At 43.0% G+C, this 17,966-nt stretch overlaps 1 protein-coding gene across 1 annotated transcript; it reads right to left on the bottom strand.

The window, feature by feature from the left end:
• Positions 1–513: 513 nt before the first annotated feature.
• trim47 (tripartite motif containing 47) lies at positions 514–9,989 on the bottom strand (the record flags this gene model as incomplete). The annotated part of the gene is made up of 8 exons (XM_080549561.1): positions 514–1,043; positions 2,655–2,770; positions 2,929–2,951; positions 6,105–6,329; positions 7,446–7,541; positions 7,791–7,836; positions 8,189–8,415; positions 9,801–9,989. 8 exons carry the CDS (start codon positions 9,987–9,989, stop codon positions 514–516), a joined length of 1,452 nt encoding a protein of 483 aa, XP_080405687.1.
• Between the last annotated feature and the right edge of the window lie 7,977 nt (positions 9,990–17,966).

The following is a 17,966-nucleotide window of genomic DNA, read 5'->3' as shown; positions in this document are numbered from 1 at the left end:
ATATCTAAGTGAGGTGAAGATTAGTTGATCTGTGCTGCTTCACCTGGTCAACTCAGATACCTGTGAACAGATACATGTATGTAACAAAATATGTGACAATGCCAAAACAACAAGATGTGACATCTAAAATGGAAAAAAAGCGATGTGGGTCGAACTTCAGTGAGGTTTCATTTCAAATCTAGTAGAGGGTCTCTACTATTACAGCCTGGCCACATTGGATGTTTTCTGTTGAAAACGTTCCAGAATCTCCAAGTTTGACCAAAACACTTTCGCCACACTGCAATCCACCCAACTCCAGAACACCCCCAGGGCTCTACCAGAAAGCCAACAGCTCATACTCCTAGAGAGGAGTGCGTCTGGAACGCCTGGTTAATAAATCTCACAACATCGGTCAATCTGGAGAAACTAATTCCGGAAAACTCTAGTCTGTCTCAAGGATTTGGCTTTATTCTTCTAACACCAGTCCCACGTACACAGTCACACACTCTCCAAGCACCCCCCCCCCCCCCCCCCTCAGTAGTAATGACACATCTGCAGTCGGCCTCCGGGGTCGTTCCTCCCTGGGCTAAAGAAAGGGGAGACGGGCTCGTGGAAGTAGGCGTCGAACACGTACATCCTCGTCATGGTGACGGCGTCGTAGAAAGACACCCGGCCGTAATCGTAGTCCAGGTACACCCCGACCCGGGGAGAATTCCAGCAGTTGGCCACGGGGATCCTGGCGTCCTCCTCGTTGGCGTACAGCCGGCCCTGCAGACACAGGCTCCAGTAGCCCGACGAGGGGCTCAGATTCACAAAGCCCTTCCTGTTGCTGTACTCTGAGGTGACTCCCAGGTACCACACCCCCTTGTCCCTCACGTCCACCTCCCAGTAATGCTGGCCGCACGAGAACTTGGCTGTGGCCAGAACCCCGCAGAAGCGGGTGAAGCGCTGGGGGTGGTCCGGTTCCTGGTTCCGGGTCCGGCCCTCCTCCACTTGGGTGTTGAATTCAGAGATGGCCAGGTTGGGGTGGGCTGTGTCTGGGTCCAGAGTCAGGTTCTGGGGCACTAGGGAGAGAGAGAGAGAGAGAGAGAGAGAGAGAGGGGGAGAGGTTTGTTAAAGGAGTAGGTCTAACTCACCAACTCACTGTTTGTGAGTGTGTGTGTGTGTGTGTCATAGTAAACTCAGTTTGTAAGTGTGTGAGTCATAGTAAACTCACTGTTTGTGAGTGTAATAGTAAACTCACTGTTTGTGAATGTGTGTGTGTGTGTGTGTGTGTCATAGTAAACTCACTGTTTGTGAGTGTGTCTGTCATAGTAAAGTCACTGTTTGTGAGTGTCATAGTAAACTCACTGTTTGTGAGTGTGTAGGCCAATGCACACGGCATGCGATTTTGTCGCACGACAACATTCGATTCTCAATTCTTTGAATTATTTCAATTGGTGTGAATGGAGAATCGAATGTTGTCGTGCGATAATATCGCATGCCGTGTGCATTGTCTCATTCAAAACAATGGAATCGAATTCGGCGGTGCGCCAAAATCGGGGCCGTGTGCATTGGCCTTGTGTGTGTGCGTCATAGTAAAGTCACTGTTTGTGAGTGTAATAGTAAACTCACTGTTTGAGAGTGTGTGTGTGTGTGTGTGTCATAGTAAACTCACTGTTTGTAAGTGTGTTTGTGTGTGAGTGTGTGTCACAGTAAACTCACTGTTTGTGAGTGTGTTTGTGTGTGAGTGTGTGTCATAGTAAACTCACTGTTTGTGAGTGTGTTTGTGTGTGAGTGTGTGTCACAGTAAACTCACTGTTTGTGTGTGAGTGTGTGTCACAGTAAACTCACTGTTTGTGTGTGAGTGTGTTTGTGTGTGAGTGTGTTTGTGTGTGAGTGTGTGTCACAGTAAACTCACTGTTTGTGTGTGAGTGTGTGTCATAGTAAACTCACTGTTTGTGTGTGTGTTTGTGTGTGAGTGTGTCATAGTAAACTCACTGTTTGTGAGTGTGTTTGTGTCATAGTAAACTCACTGTTTGTGAGTGTGTGTGTGTGTGTGTGTGTGTGTGTGTGTGTGTGTGTGAGTGTGTGTGTCATAGTAAACTCACTGTTTGTGTGTGTGTGTGTGTGTGTCATAGTAAACTCACTGTTTGTGTGTGTGTTTGTGTGTGAGTGTGTGTCACAGTAAACTCACTGTTTGTGAGTGTGTTTGTGTGTGAGTGTGTGTCATAGTAAACTCACTGTTTGTGAGTGTGTTTGTGTCAGTAAACTCACTGTTTGTGAGTGTGTGTGTGTGTGTGTGTGTGCGTGTGTGTGTGTGTGTGTGTGAGTGTGTGTGTCATAGTAAACTCACTGTTTGTGTGTGTGTGTGTGTCATAGTAAACTCACTGTTTGTGTGTGAGTGTGTGTCATAGTAAACTCACTGTTTGTGAGTGTGTTTGTGTGTGAGTGTGTGTCATAGTAAACTCACTGTTTGTGAGTGTGTTTGTGTGTGAGTGTGTGTCATAGTAAACTCACTGTTTGTGTGTGAGTGTGTGTCATAGTAAACTCACTGTTTGTGAGTGTGTTTGTGTGTGAGTGTGTGTCATAGTAAACTCACTGTTTGTGAGTGTGTTTGTGTGTGAGTGTGTGTCATAGTAAACTCACTGTTTGTGAGTGTGTTTGTGTGTGAGTGTGTGTCATAGTAAACTCACCGATGCGCAGATGGTGCATCATCTTCTTCCACATGATGAGCTGGAAGGGGCCTGAGAAGTCAGTCCAGTCAGGAGGGCATTTACACACCTCAAGGAGAGGGTTGACCTGGAGAGGACTGGAGGGGAGGGAGGGATGGCACCATCAGTACAGCCCACATACTTAAATGTGTACTTATTTATTTTAAAAAACAGTATGTGAATGAATTCCTCAAGTAGTTTTGCATTCTAATTCATTCCTGGAGGCGCAAGAACATGACAGAACAAAATAACTTACTTGGTGTATGTCTGAGTGACGCTCTGTGGGGAGAAAAAAAACAGAGCTGTGAATATGTGAACCCTTTTAAAAATGTTTTACAAAGAATTGGATCATTTATGTAGTTTGATATGAGACCAAGAATGACCGTGTATATTAATCCTTATGTGACGAATTACGTTCAAAATGTGTGTGTGATAGGGTTGGGCGGTATACAATTGTTCACACCTTTATGCTGTCCTCACATTTTCACAGGGCATTACCACCTTGAATAAAACAATAACATCACGGTGGGGCTGGTGTGAGCAGTCTTTGCTCCATATATTTAAACTACCGTATTTTCCGCACTATAAGGCGCACCGGATTATAAGGCGCACCTTCAATGAATGGCCTATTTTATTTTATTTTTTTTAAATTTGTTTTTCAGATTTTATCCCCTTTTCACCCAATTTGGTAGCCAATTTAACCCAACTTAGCATCCAATTATCCCCTGCCTATTGCGAAGGATCCGCCGCCCGACCCCGTGGCCGGCAGTCCCAGAGGAGGCCGCCAGGCAGACTAGGCTGACTGGCTCCTCGAGCCCAGTACCGTTACTCCAGCACCAGACGGGGGCGGTGTTGCGCGACGGATCCTAGTCCAGAAATACTCCTATACCCCCCCTCGGAAGCGGCCGGCCAATATGCCGCTTCCCGTGTGCCTCGGCCATATCTGGATCTGGCGAGCCGGGATACGAACCCCGGCCCCGGTGGGCAGCATGCACTAGCGGCCAGTGCTTAGACCGCTACACCACCGCGGGGCTGAATGGCCTATTTTAGAACTGTTTTCATATACAGGGCGCACCGGATTATAAGGCGCACCGGATTATAAGGCGCATAGAATAGATACTGCAGTCAAACGTTTGACTGGGGTTGCGTTACGCCCAAGCTCCACCTACTGCGTTGCGTCACCTCTCCATCGGTGTTGTGTCAACTTCCCGTTGTCCAAGCTCCACCTGAGCGTTGTCACCATCAACGTTCTACCTGCTCCACTGTCAAAAATATATATTTTTCCACCTCAAGTATCAGCCGTTCGTCATCCATTTTTGCAACAAGCGTCAAGGACCTGCGGTGATTCACAGCTGACTCGCGTGAATAGCAATTCGCAATAGCTGCAACCACGAGATATAGAGTAGTTAGCTACAAGCATTTTGAATGGTCTAATCTACCGGCCCTCCTACCCCGAAACGCTGCCGTGTATGTAGCAGCAGCAGTGCCATTTCTTTTCAGGACCAAGTCATTACCGCTAACAATTTGTATTTCATTTGTTTCCCCCTCTAACCTTAGGTGGAAGAGCTCAGATGCAACATCCCAACAGTGACATGGCTGAAGGCGAAATATGTTGGAATTGTAAAAAATATTCTATGTGACTAGGGGTACAACGGTTCTCGGTTTTTTTACGGACGGTACGGTTTGCGTTCCACGGCTCAATTCACTAGTGAACCGTGACGGTTTTCGGTTTATGATGCGATTTGGCTGCGTTCGTAAATTAGCTCTGAGAGCGCCGCAACAGTTTGAGGAAGCCCCGGATTCCTACAAGTCTGCGGTGTGGGGTCATTTCGCTTTTCCCGTTGAATACGACAATAAGGGGGGGGGAAACAGTGGACAGAAATATTACTGTCTGCAAGCTCTGCTTAAAGCGTGTGCCATATGCAAATGGTTGCACCTCTAACATGTACCAGCATATTCGCCGCTACCGCTACCACTCAACGATAACACTGACTGGGAGCAGGAAAGCCAGTCAGGTAGCGTCAGTGAGCAGACAGCAGTCTCTCTCTGATGCGTTCGGACAGACGTACACTACCACTTCAGAGAAACACAAACAAATAACCAATGCAGTGGGGATGTTCATTGCAAAGGATTTGCAGCCCTTTTCGGTGGTTGGAGATTTGGGTTTTCGAAATCTGATAAAAACTCTCGAGCCCCGTTACAGTGTCCCCTCCCGTACATCATTCAAGACGATTTGGCAAAAACACAGAGCTTTGCACTGACTACGGAGGGTTGGACCTCCCGGGCAACGGAGAGTTACCTCACTGTCACGGTCGACTACATGTCACCGGATTGGGAGATGAAGAGCGCAGTACTGCAAACTCGTCCACTATACGAAAGCCATACCAGCGCGCACCTGGCAGAGGAACTAACAAATGCAGTGACTGAGTGGAAGTTGGAGAGGCCAAACATAACAATTCCCGTAACAACAGACAACGCAGCAAATATCGTAAATGCGATCCATGAAGCTGGTGGACTGGGGCCACAGATCGGCTGCTTTGCGCACGTCGTAAATCTCGCCGCCAAGAAGGCAGTGGCAATAACCCCGGTGTCCCGCCTCCTGGGTAAGATCAGACATGCAGTCACTTTCTTCCACAAAAGCACCACAGCCCACCATATTCTGACAATTAAACAAGATATGTTAGACTTACCAAAACACAAATTAATCCACGATGTCGCAACTCGTTGGAATACAACACATGACATGTTGGAACGCTACGTGGAAAGTGTTACTTTTGTAGTGTGAATTTGTTTTCCTCCTGTTTGTATACGGGCTACCAGCTGTCAAGGCTAACGTGCACTTTTACTTTCGAAAGTGTTTATTTATTTTTGGACATTTGAAAGTGTTTTTTGTTTATATACAATTATATATACATTATATACATAACATATACATGTGTATGTTAAAGTTCCATATTATGTATAAGCAAAATAAAGTAAAGTAACAGTTTGTAAATAAATAGTAGCGTTTGTTTCTGAACCGAACCGTACCGAAAACCGTGACCCAAAATACCGAACCGTACCGAACCGTGGGCCAACTGAACCGTTGCACCCCCTATATGTGACCCTCACGTTTCGCCTAGTAGAAACATATAAATTCAACACAACAGAGACTACAGAACACCAGACGCTTGGGAAAGGGAAAAGGGAGGACTAGGACCTGTGGCCTCCAAGGTCAAATTCCCTTCCGAGTTGACGTATTTGCTAAGCTGCTCGCCTGAAACATCATTTCGTTGTAACATTGAATAACGTACCCTCTCCGAAAGACCTCAACCTTCAGCTCTCTTTATTTCATCTCATTGCAAACCTGAAAACGATCGTGTTGCTACGGAAGAAACGACACAACTATCTAACACATTATTGTAGCTATTTCCTTGTGCGTGTGGTACTGACCTCAAAGCTGGTCGTCCCGCTGATGTGGTTCTGTATCTCAGCAATGACCTTGTCCACAGCTGTGGCCTCCGTCTCCACGGCCTTGATGTGCTCATCGATGACGGCCATGGTGGCCACCTCCTCAGCATCCAGACTCTCCAGTAGCTCGTCCTTCTCGTCCAGCAGGAACTGGATCAGAACTCCCACGTCCTCCTCGATCTTCTCCTTCAGCCTCTGCTTTTTCATCTGCGGAAAACACGACAGGATAGGACAATATGGTTGTGAGACTGGATGTGTTGTTTTATTACTACTGTACCTGTTCCAACTTATCACACAACATCTTCAAACGACTGGATATGTTAGGAGATATTGTCCTCGTCAGGTGACCGGAGATGGAACTGATGACTCGGAGAGAAGGTTGAATCGTAATCGTTGATTTCTGCAGATCTGCGTTCCGTTCTGTACAGGTGTTTACAAGGCAGCGTGCTTCATGAGGTGGCTGCGACACAAGAGGCCGAGCCTGTCTGCGGCAGTTGGAGGCCGTGCGAAGTATTGGGGTAGTGGTGGTCCAGTGGATAGTGAGTTGGACTTGTGATCGGAAGGTTGTGAGTTCAAATCCCGCCTGAAGCCACACCACTACTAGTGTGCCCTTGAGTAAGGCACTTAGCCCTCAGTTACTCCAGGGGGAATGTCCCTGTAATTCGTAATTGTAAGTCGCTTTGGATTAAAAGCGTCTGCTAAATGGCAAAATGTATTAATTAGTATTGAATGAAGTTGTCTCCCTTTATACTAGTTCACAGAGAGCGAATTAGATCCGTCTGTCGTAACTTACAATATTGACATTGGTTCCATATTTTAATTCTTCTTCTTCTTCTTCTTATGTTGCCTGTTTGCACCAACTACCACAGCAAATTCCTTGTATGTGAAAACCTACTTGGCGAATAAAGTCATTCTGATTCTGATTGTCTATTCACCAAATGGAGGGCGCACCAATCGTGTACGTTCTAACTTTGCTGACCATTACTCTTGACCAAATGTCACTAGGCTTCTCCTATATCCTAGACTCATAGTCTGGCTCTGTTACTTGACCTAATCTATATATGGTATGTGCCAGCTCCTAATTCCTGTACTGTAGCAATGACAATAAAGTCCATTCATTCATAACGGTGTAACATGTCTTGTTTACTCCTTGGTGACTAAAAGTGGGCACACTTAAAAGTATGTTATCTGTCCTGAATATGTATTAATTAGGATTACAACACTTCCTGATAGACACCCAAAAATGCTGCATATCAGAATACAAATACAAACAACACATATGCTAATAAAGGCTAACTGCTCTGGTCCATTCCCATTGTGTACCTTGGTGTCATCTTTGGTCTGCTCGTCCATAGCTTTCAGCCTGGTGCACACACACTTTTGCCACTCCATAGCTTTCAGCCTCAGCTTCAGCTCCAACTGAAAACAACACATATATTTGAGCATTAATAGAACACACATGGATCCCGAAAGCCCCTGGTTAGACAGATCTGTCTGACCTAATGCCTGCTGTGGGACAGCACTGACCAAAGCCCCTGTGTTCAAACAGTCAAGGAAAGCAACCCCTATACCATATCCCCCCAAAAATCCCACTCAGATCTAAAAGCAAAGTAACAGCTCACATTTTCAGACGAGGAACATGACAACAATGAAACAAAAATAACTCACCTTCATGTCCTCCAGGAACTCTGGCACTGGTGCTACATCGTGGTGTCTGAGAGAACAGGACAAAGGTGACCGATTGTTTCCATTAGGGATTTAAGAGATGTACTAGCCTATACCGCAGAGTATCAGTCCTGCACAGCAAATCCAGCATGCGACTTACCTAATCAAGATCACAAATGACGCAATTCAACACTACCCACATTGTTATGAAACGCCTAGGTAACTTCCAATGAACTTTAGAAGTGTTAAAAACAAGTCGATCACAACAACATTATGGAAGCGTTTCTCTGCAAATCAAACTTTAGACTCAGAGCAATACATTTTTCAGCTCCACTGCAAGGACAGAAAAACAGTAGCTCTGTGCAATTGTCTCCAAGGGTCAAGCAAACACAGAGACATACCTGTGTGCTCTGGACTCTCTGCATACCACACAGATGGCTTTGTGGTCTGTATGGCAGTACAGTTTCAGCTCTTCCCCGTGGCGGTCACATTTGCCATCCATTTTGACAGGCTTTGGTGCTGCCACAGGCTGCTTCGGAGGCTTCAGAGTCAGACAATCCATCCCAATCAGTTTATCCACCAGGTTTTTCACCAGGTAGTTCTTGGTGAAACTCACCTTGCTGAAATTCTGTGAAGAATCAGTCAGTCAGTTAGACACCATTTTAACTCATCATCCAACTAGATTCACACACATTATTACAATAACGATGCTATAGCAAACCATTCGGATGCATCATGCATGTCGTGTTCACTTCGTGAGCTTAGAATGATAAGGTTCTATCTCCGTTTAGAATGATAAGGTTCTATCTCCGTTTAGAATGAGAAGGTTCTATCTCCGTTTAGAATGATAAGGTTCTATCTCCGTTTAGAATGATAAGGTTCTATCTCCGTTTAGAATGAGAAGGTTCTATCTCCGTTTAGAATGAGAAGGTTCTATCTCCGTTTAGAATGATAAGGTTCTATCTCCGTTTAGAATGATAAGGTTCTATCTCCGTTTAGAATGATAAGGTTCTATCTCCGTTTAGGGCAGTTCAGAGATATTGAGCGTCAAAGTTTTTACATTCCATTATGTTTTGTGAGATGGAACCTTTGTATTTTATGAATTACTAACTCAAAAATGTCAACATTAACACCACACAGGCATTAATAAACACCTAATGGATCAGATTATGTAAAAAACTCAATTTTGACCAAAAATGGAGATAGAACCTTATAATTCTAATGTCACGACTTGACGAGCAATGGTGGCTTCACATGGGGCATACCTACTAACTGTACACCTCCCAAATCACACGTTTCTGCAGCACTTCACGCTTGCTAACTAAATGAACAATTTCATTACATTAGCAAGTAAAATGCAGCACTGCCTAGTAACACCTGCGATCTGGCCAAATGGTTTTAACATTCATGGAGACAAACTGTTGTTTAGACTATCTAGCTATTGCTACTATATCGTGACGATAGAATTATAAGGTTCTATCTCCATTTTTGTCAAAATTGAGTTTTTTTTACATACCCTGATCCATTAGGTGCTTATTAATGCCTGTGTGGTGTTATTTTTTAATATGTTGACATTTTTGAGTTAGTAATTAATCAAATACAAAGGTTCCATCTCACAGAACATAATGGAATGTAAAAACTTTGGCGCTCAATATCTCTGAACTGCCCTAAACGGAGATAGAACCTTATCATTCTAAACGGAGATAGAACCTTATCATTCTAAACGGAGATAGAACCTTATCATTCTAAACGGAGATAGAACCTTATCATTCTAAACGGAGATAGAACCTTATCATTCTAAACGGAGATAGAACATTATCATTCTAAGCTCACGACTTCACACGCTTGCTAACTAAATGAACAATTTCATTAGCAAGTAAAATGCAGCACTGCCTAGTTAACACCTGCGATCTGGCCAAATGGTTTTAACATTCATGGAGTTAATTAATTGTTTTGACTATCTAGCTAATGTAGCTATTGCTACTATCCACCATCCAATACACAACAACACACCATGCGGCACTCGGGGCACTGATAACCGATGTCCTCTCTTCCGTTCTCCTCCCAGTGCATAAGAATGCAAAAGCGGCAGAAATTGTGTCCACATTTTAGAATGACAGGGTCGTCAAAAAAGTCGAGGCAGATCGCACAGATCAACTCCTTCTGCAACTCTCCACAGCCCAGGGAACCACCAGCCGCCATTATTTTTCAAAGACTGACGTTTTCAGTGAAGCCAGAGGATTTGATCGTGGTCCAAAAATGGTACATCACATTTCCGGGTGATAGATTTGATGCGCGCAGTTGGATATACTTGACTAAACCTTAAAAATAAAAGCGCTCACTTCCGGTTCACTTCCGGTTCAAGCCTAACATATTTGTCACATCTGGATTTATTCAAACGGCCAGTAGGCTATGAGCGTTATGTATGTAGGCCTAGTGTGAACATTTCAAACCTGCAAACTGCGACACTTTAAATGAATGTGCAATAACACTATGTGCAATATGACAACCCTCGGGTACATAAGGTTCAGAGATAGGAAATGTTAGGATATTTATAGCATAGCATAGAGTACAGCACAGTGTTTTATTTGTATAGTATAGTATAGTGGATAGTGTATATAGCCTTTATTTATGTAAACCAGCTCTTTTCCCTTCTTGTTTTTAGTTTTTTTTTCCTAGCACCAGGGGAGCCCCCCCCTCCCAAATTTCGTTGTATGGTACCTGTACTATATCAATGACAATAAAGACAATAAATTCATTCATTCATTCATTCAAGTGTATTGTATAGTTTCTAGCGTTTGATTCGTCTTTCTCCACATACCTATTGGTCTTTTCTTATGGGAGGAATAAAATCAGCCTATCATATGCCATGGCCCATGACATATTTTGGGTTTCAAATCAACAAAGAGTAACATTTTCTTGCAGGGTGTGAAGTCACCTGTAAATGTGAGGCTTCAAAGAGTTTGGGAAAGTAGTTGCACTGCTGCAGCTCTAGTTTTCCAAACACCCCTGTCTGAAAGAGACTGGATCCGAGACTGGCTGGTACGGATGGAGGTTTCTCAAAGAAACGGCGTGTATGTAGCCTACTGTCTTTAAGCAATTCATTCATGTATTTAGCCTACTGTCTTTAAGCAATTCATTCATGTATTTAGCCTACTGTCTTTAAGCAATTCATTCATGTATTTAGCCTACTGTCTTTAAGCAATTCATTCGAAAGCAAACAGGCGCGCAATACTGGGCCCAGTGCGCACATCCCTTGTCCGCTCTTTTTACGCACTGACATTTTTCACCCAAACTTGCACTTGCGTCGTATGCAATTCTTAAGTAGACATTCTTAGTTTATAAAGACATGAAAATAAAATAGCTAACGGATGTTATTGGATACTATAGCCTATTCAATATCGGGACGTAACGTCTCTCTACAATATATTATTTTCCATTTCGCAAGCCACAGTAGGGACGGCGTTTTTAAAGCCCATTATGTCTGAATGTGTGGGAACAACATCATTTGTATAAGACATAGGCTACTTTTAAAAGCAATTTTGCGAAGACTTCTTTTACTGTAGCTAAATGTGTCGCATATAAGTTATGAAGTGGTTACTAAGAGTTACGAAGAATCCGAATCTGTTACGGCTGGGCCGTCACACACGCCCTCTCCCGCCCCCACAGCTCGAGCACCCGCCCCCACAACTCGAGCACAGCGTGCTCTCCGCCGCAGGTGAAGCTCGTTCCCGGTGATTGGAGGGTTATCCAGCCACAGTCAAACCAACACACCTGTCTCCACTCCCAATTAACCCTCTGGCTACATCTACCCTGGACTCCCTTCATTCATCGTCAGTTCTTCCCTAAGAATGACCTGGCAAGTATCCTCTGTGATTAGTTATGAACTTTGCTCTTGTGCCTATTCTTGTGATTCGTTGATATCTGATGTACTGGCCTACTGTGGAGACTTACCCTGCTTTCCTGTTCCTCCACAGCCTATGCCAACCACTACCACCATCCCGCCAGGTTGAAACCCCCAGCCCGCCAGGCTGAAACCTCCGGACTCATCATCTGTGTTTCCACCCACCTGCACTGTAAATAAATACCCTACGGGGCTAACACTGTATTCTGCCTCCGGTGTCGTGTCCTTGAGCTCCCTCGCCCCCGTGTCATAACAGAAGAACTGACCATGCAATTGGGCTCAGACGACACGAAGGACCGGGCACCATCTCCCACCCCTGGATCCGGTCCGACGGCTATCCAGATCCTCGCTGAACACACTCACCTCCTCCAGGCGGCCGCTACAGCGTGCCAGGCCCTGAACACTCGCATGACAACCCAGGAGGCTAACCAGGAGCACCGCGCCACCCAGATGCAGCACCTCATCACTACGACCCAAGCGCTTACAGCACAGGTGGCCGCGCTCGCAGCCTTTGCCCCCCCCCCTGCTCTCCCTGACCCTGCCCAGCTACCGGCACCACCTACTGGACAGCCACGGGAGCCCCACCTAGCCAGCCCCCGCCCCTTCGACGGAGCCTTCGCCCAGTTCTGTTGGGAATTTGTATTAAAATCACTAGAAGTGATAAATCATGTACTATGTGCTCATTTAAATAATATGTGAATGCGGTCAGTTGAGAACAATAGGAAGGTCACGCAAAGCCAAAAGAGAGGTTCTGTTTTTGAGCGACAAGAAGAAGACAAGCTCCTGACTAAAAGAACGTTTTATGATTCAAACTGCCTATAAATTACTTATTTTTACCTATGTGCTAACAACCATTGTATACCTGCTGTTATGATATTCTATTTTTCTGTACTGATTTTATACTTTCATAACTAATGATTAATGATAAGTCTATTCTTCTATACTATACTTTAACTTGTAAATCGAATCCTAACTCATATTACTGTGCAACTTCAAATGTTTTCACAAGCTACTGATAAGAACTCAACTCACAGCTCTGCTCACAAAGTATGATATCACCATGGGAACGAGACGCTAGCAGGACACTCAAGCTGATAACATACATACACTCTCGCACCCACATACCAGAAGAATTGAAGGCCAACGCTAACGAGAAGACCTTCTGCAGCTGCAACGGATTTGTGCTGACACTTGGAAAACTACCAGATAGAGGGGGGGGCATCACCCAGCCCAAAATGTTTGATGAATGGTATAAAGACTATGTACCAGGGCTAAACGGGGGTCTGGTCTGGTGGAGCTCTTGCAGTTAACTTGTTGACGGCTAGCTGAGACGGGCCTGCAGAGGTGAAACTAGATGAGACCACTTTTCCATGGAAATGAACTAATTATTGCTTGCTGATGTGCTTGAATAAATATTATCTTAATGAACAGTTCAGTAGTGGTGCCTAATATTTGATTGGATCATATCATCTTAAGAAGTGATATCAAGGACGTCTCGTTGAGATTAAACGAACTCGCTTGTAAAGTGACGACTCAATTAAATCGATACTGGAGAAGTTGATCACCTTACAAAATTGGTGACCCCGACGTGATCTTCAACGGGATGCAAGGAGGAGTGGGCGAGGCTGGGTTCGGACTAAGCACTTCCACGGTACCAACACAAAAGAGGTGAGCAGAGCCATTTAATGAAATCTGCTTAGGTAGACAATAGTATTCTAGCTGGAAGTGCTGGGTCCTGGAATCGTCAAACCCATTCTGATCTGTGTCTTTGAAGATCCGTCAAAAGTAAGGATAATCATTAATTAAATTGACATTCTATACATTATTGAACACCACTGTCTGATATTTAAGCACATCTTGTATTAACGTGTAATAAGACCCGCCGAGGTCTAAAAGAAGGGACAGTAGCTAAGTCCTGGAAATAAAGAGGGGTAACCAGTCCCCAGGATAGACCCGCCGAGGTCTAAGGTAAGGAAAGACACGACAGTCCTGGATATTAAGAGGTAACCAGCCCCCAGTTTAGACCCGACGAGGTCTAATGAAAGGACGGTGTCCCGAAGGTTGAAATACCTTGCAAACCAAGTGAGAAGTGAGGTCATTGCGAGTAGGGTAGCGTCTACGGCAGGACTGCAGTCCGGTAGAGGTCCTAGTATTAGCGTGCCTCCTCTCACAGCGGGCGCTAAAACAATTGTGACGTTAGGATTGTAAGGTTCTATCATCGTTTTAGTCAAAATTGAGTTTTTTGCATAATCTGATCCATTGAGTGGTTTATTAATGTGTGGTGGTATTTTTAAATTGTTGACATCTTGAGTGGGTAATTCATAAAATACAAAGGTTCCATCTCACAAAACATAATGGAATGCAAAAACGTTGACGCTCAATATCTCTGAACTACCCTAAGCGGAGATATAACCTTATAATTCTAAACTCACGCAATATGTTACGTAATATTGTGTGTAAATAATAGTGTTAGAATTGTTATTATTACTATTAAAAGGGATAGTTGAGTGAAGCGCCCTGGAGCAACTGGTCTAGGCTGAGTGCTCCCTGGCTTGGTATCACTCAAATATCACTTGCAAACTTTATAAAATATGTTATGCCTCGTTCAAGGTGTTTAAAGAAGTGTTGTGCTGCGGGTGTGACCCACCATTGAAGCGCAGACAGCAGGAAAAAAAGCTCACTAGGAGTGTCTGTCTATACGTGGTGATTTATGTCTCGTCTGTGATGTGTGTAACAAACACAACCCGTTAAAACAGTACTTAAATGTACACATATCCGATGCCTCCCTGTCCATTCCGAGAGAGTAGGCATGTATTGACTTCACGGACATGGGAGTGATTGATAGATTTTCAAGGTGGCCTGAAGCATATCCGTGTAAACGGGAGGATGCCGCATCTGTAATAAAGTGCCTCTTAAAGGAATTCATACCACGGTTTAGTTTCCCTACAATAATACACTTTGATAATGGGTCACATATAAAATAAAATAAAAGTCCATATGGCTGCAATTGAGACAGCAATGGGGATTAAGCATCGATTTGGTTCAGTCTACCACCCCCAGTAGTCACAGGGTTAGGGTTAGGTTGAGAGGGATAACCAATCTATTAAAAGAAAGCTTGCCGACATGATACAGAGACAGAGGGAGGGGGCTTGAACCCCCTCTCCATGAAAATGAATATGTCAAAACTCTAACTAAATCTCAATCGAGTTTTCTCTTCACAGGAACTGAATGCTGCGGAGAGAGCAGACAACGGCAAAACAGACTCCTATTTTAGACCCAGGCGACGTGGTGGACAAGACCGTGGGAGGTATATTGACCACCTCACACGCTGTCAGAGTCGAAGGTAAACCGGGTACAGGGTGGCCTCTCTTGTCACACTGTACCAAAGCAGACCCACCACATGTATAACATTTTCAAATTCCTGGCGACACTGTCAGCATGCACTAAGCCTCAAATAATGTGGAAAGTAACACAACAAGTGGACTATTAATCCATGATATTAGCGATCACCTGCCTGTCTTTTCATTTTATGAATGTAATTATAGAAAGAAGAGGGAGTTAAAGGAAATGACATACAAGACAGTAGAACTGAGGAATCCATATCTGCTTTTAGAAATGAGTTATTAAAATGGAATTAGAAGAGTATATATGAAGAATCAGATGTGGACAAAGCGTATGGGTTATTCCTAGAAACATTTAAAGTTCTATATGACAAAAACTGCCCACTAAAACAATGTAGCAATAAGAATAAATATTCTGAAAATCTGTGGATGTCCAGGGGCATTCAAAATGCATACAAGAAAAAGTATACTCTATAAAGTGTATGTATAAAGCATAGAACAAAGGAGGCAGGGGTTACATATAATAAATACAAAAAACAAACTAATTAGTATTATGAGAATATGTAAGAAAGATTATTATACCAGATTATTAGATGAGAATAAAAAATAATGTTAAAGAAACAAAGTAGAACATTTTACAGACAATGACGGGAAAATTAGCCTTATAAATTAGGTGGTGGATGGATTTAAAAAAAAAAAAAAAAAAAAAAAACATATATATATATATACAGTATATATATGTTGTTGATATGGGGCCAAAACTAGTTAAAGAAATAAACGGCACTGGAAAGAGATTTGCTGAGGAGGACTGTGGAGAGAGAATCACTGACTCAATATCGATGGGAACTATAGGAAAACATAAAAATACTTTACTGATATACTATTGAGTGGTAAACAAATGTATGAACAAAACTTCAACAGATAAACACCTCTTCACCAATTACAGACCGGTATCCTTATTATAACAGTTAGAGTTAGGGTTAGGGTTAGAGAAACTATATGATGAAAGACTGGCCAATTTCATTGAAAAACATCAACTACTAATGGATAGTCAGTATGGTTTTAGAACAGCTAGATCTACTGCCATGGCATTAATGGAGCTAGTAGAAGCAAATAATAACTTGTACAGAGAGAAAGAAATATGCATTGGGCATATTCATTGACCTTAAAAAAGCATTCGACACAATAGATCATGAGATTCTACTTAAAATAAAAAAAAAGGACAGGTATGGTGTCAGAGGGGTCGCACTTGAATGGCTTAAAAGCTATATTAGTAATAGACAGCAATTTGTTCAAATAGGCCAGAACAAATCAAGGTGCTTAAATATTACCTGTGGTGCCCACAGGGGTCGAATTGGTTGTCTTGGCAGATGACAGAAATATGTTATGTTATGGGGAAGATCTGCAGCAGCTTTTAAAGGTGGCAAAGAAGGAATTGTACAAATTAAAATGCTGGGTTGAGACAAACAAGCTATCATTAAATCTGAATAAAGCCAAATTCATGCAATTTGGAAATTGCAATATAAATACAGAGCTCCATCTGGAAATTGAAAATGTCAAAATCAATAGAGTATATGAAATCAAGTTTTTGGGTGTTTTAAATAGACCACAAACTCTGCTGGAAACCACATATAAAATATCTGTGCTCAAAGATTGCGAAAAGTTTGGGAGTTCTGGGTAAAATTAAATACATCTTAAATCAGAAATCACTATACACTCTATATTGTATACTCATTGTACCCTATCTGTCATATTGTGTTGAAGTTTGGGGAAATACAAACCAACCTAGAAAAGATATGCACATTGCAAAAAAGAGCTATAAGAATTGTACTTCATGCTGGGTATAGAGGTCATACCAATTATTAATAAAATAAAATAAAAGTCAAACTCTGAAATGTTGAGAATTGGTTAAATTCAGAGCTGCACGATTCATGTTTAAAGTAACACAAAATAAGGTCCCTGGCAACTTACAAAAATTGTTTTGTTCATGAGCAGAGATGGGGGGTTGTAGTCTAGGAGGGAAATTGAATGAAGAACAGCCTGTTGTCTGTGCAGCGCTCAGGGGCAGGTGCATCTCAGTTTGTGGGGTGTCCATTTTGAATGGCCTTGATGTAACAATGAAAACAAGTAATACTATTGAGTGGTTTGGAGGGATATAGGTTGGAGGAGCTTGAGAATGACGTGAACTGGTATTTTTGTGGACATTTGGTTCCTGGTTAGCTATAGTGGATAGCCATATTATTATAGATATTGATAGATAATCTATTGCGTAAAGGTATGATATTGTGGGGAAGGGGCAGGACCAGGTGGCTTTTGTTTCTTTCTGTCTTTTATCGAACAGGGCAATTGCCGACTGTTGCTTCCATGTCGAGGAAGATATATTTTATTTCAATTTATATCTTATTTTATTTGTATTTGTATTTATTTTTGGGGGTTTGTTTTTGTTGTTGAAGATTTGTGTGTTTTTGTGGTTGAAATGTTCGAGATAAATGGAGAAGCAAATCAAATTAAAATGTTTGGTACAACTGGGTTATAGCCACAATTATTTATACAATTTATTAATTAATTATTAAATTAACTGGGTTAACTACACAATATCCACCATTTATAAGGTAACATGTTTAGTCTGCTTGAAACAACCGTACGGTACACTGTTTCTCCCCCTACAAGCCTGATAATTGTTCAAATTCTCCAGTAGAGATGGGACGAGGGGGAGAACATGCTGCCCCGGTATAAATAGAACTAAAGGCCCCATGATATATGAGGGACATCACCCTTTACACTTAGAAAAAGCCTACGACTGCCTTAACAGGACGGGAAAGGGGGGCGACGTGGGACGCCTTAATGCTACGCACTTCTGCAATATGTTCATGAGTGCATGGTCAAGACAGGGAAACATTTGTGAACAGGACTTTACTTGCGCATATTGGCGGG

This window comes from Nansenia antarctica, assembly GCF_963989245.1.
Source record: "Nansenia antarctica genome assembly, chromosome: 20".
Classification (NCBI taxonomy): domain Eukaryota; kingdom Metazoa; phylum Chordata; class Actinopteri; order Argentiniformes; family Microstomatidae; genus Nansenia; species Nansenia antarctica.
This window is presented reverse-complemented; position numbering and strand designations above follow the sequence as displayed.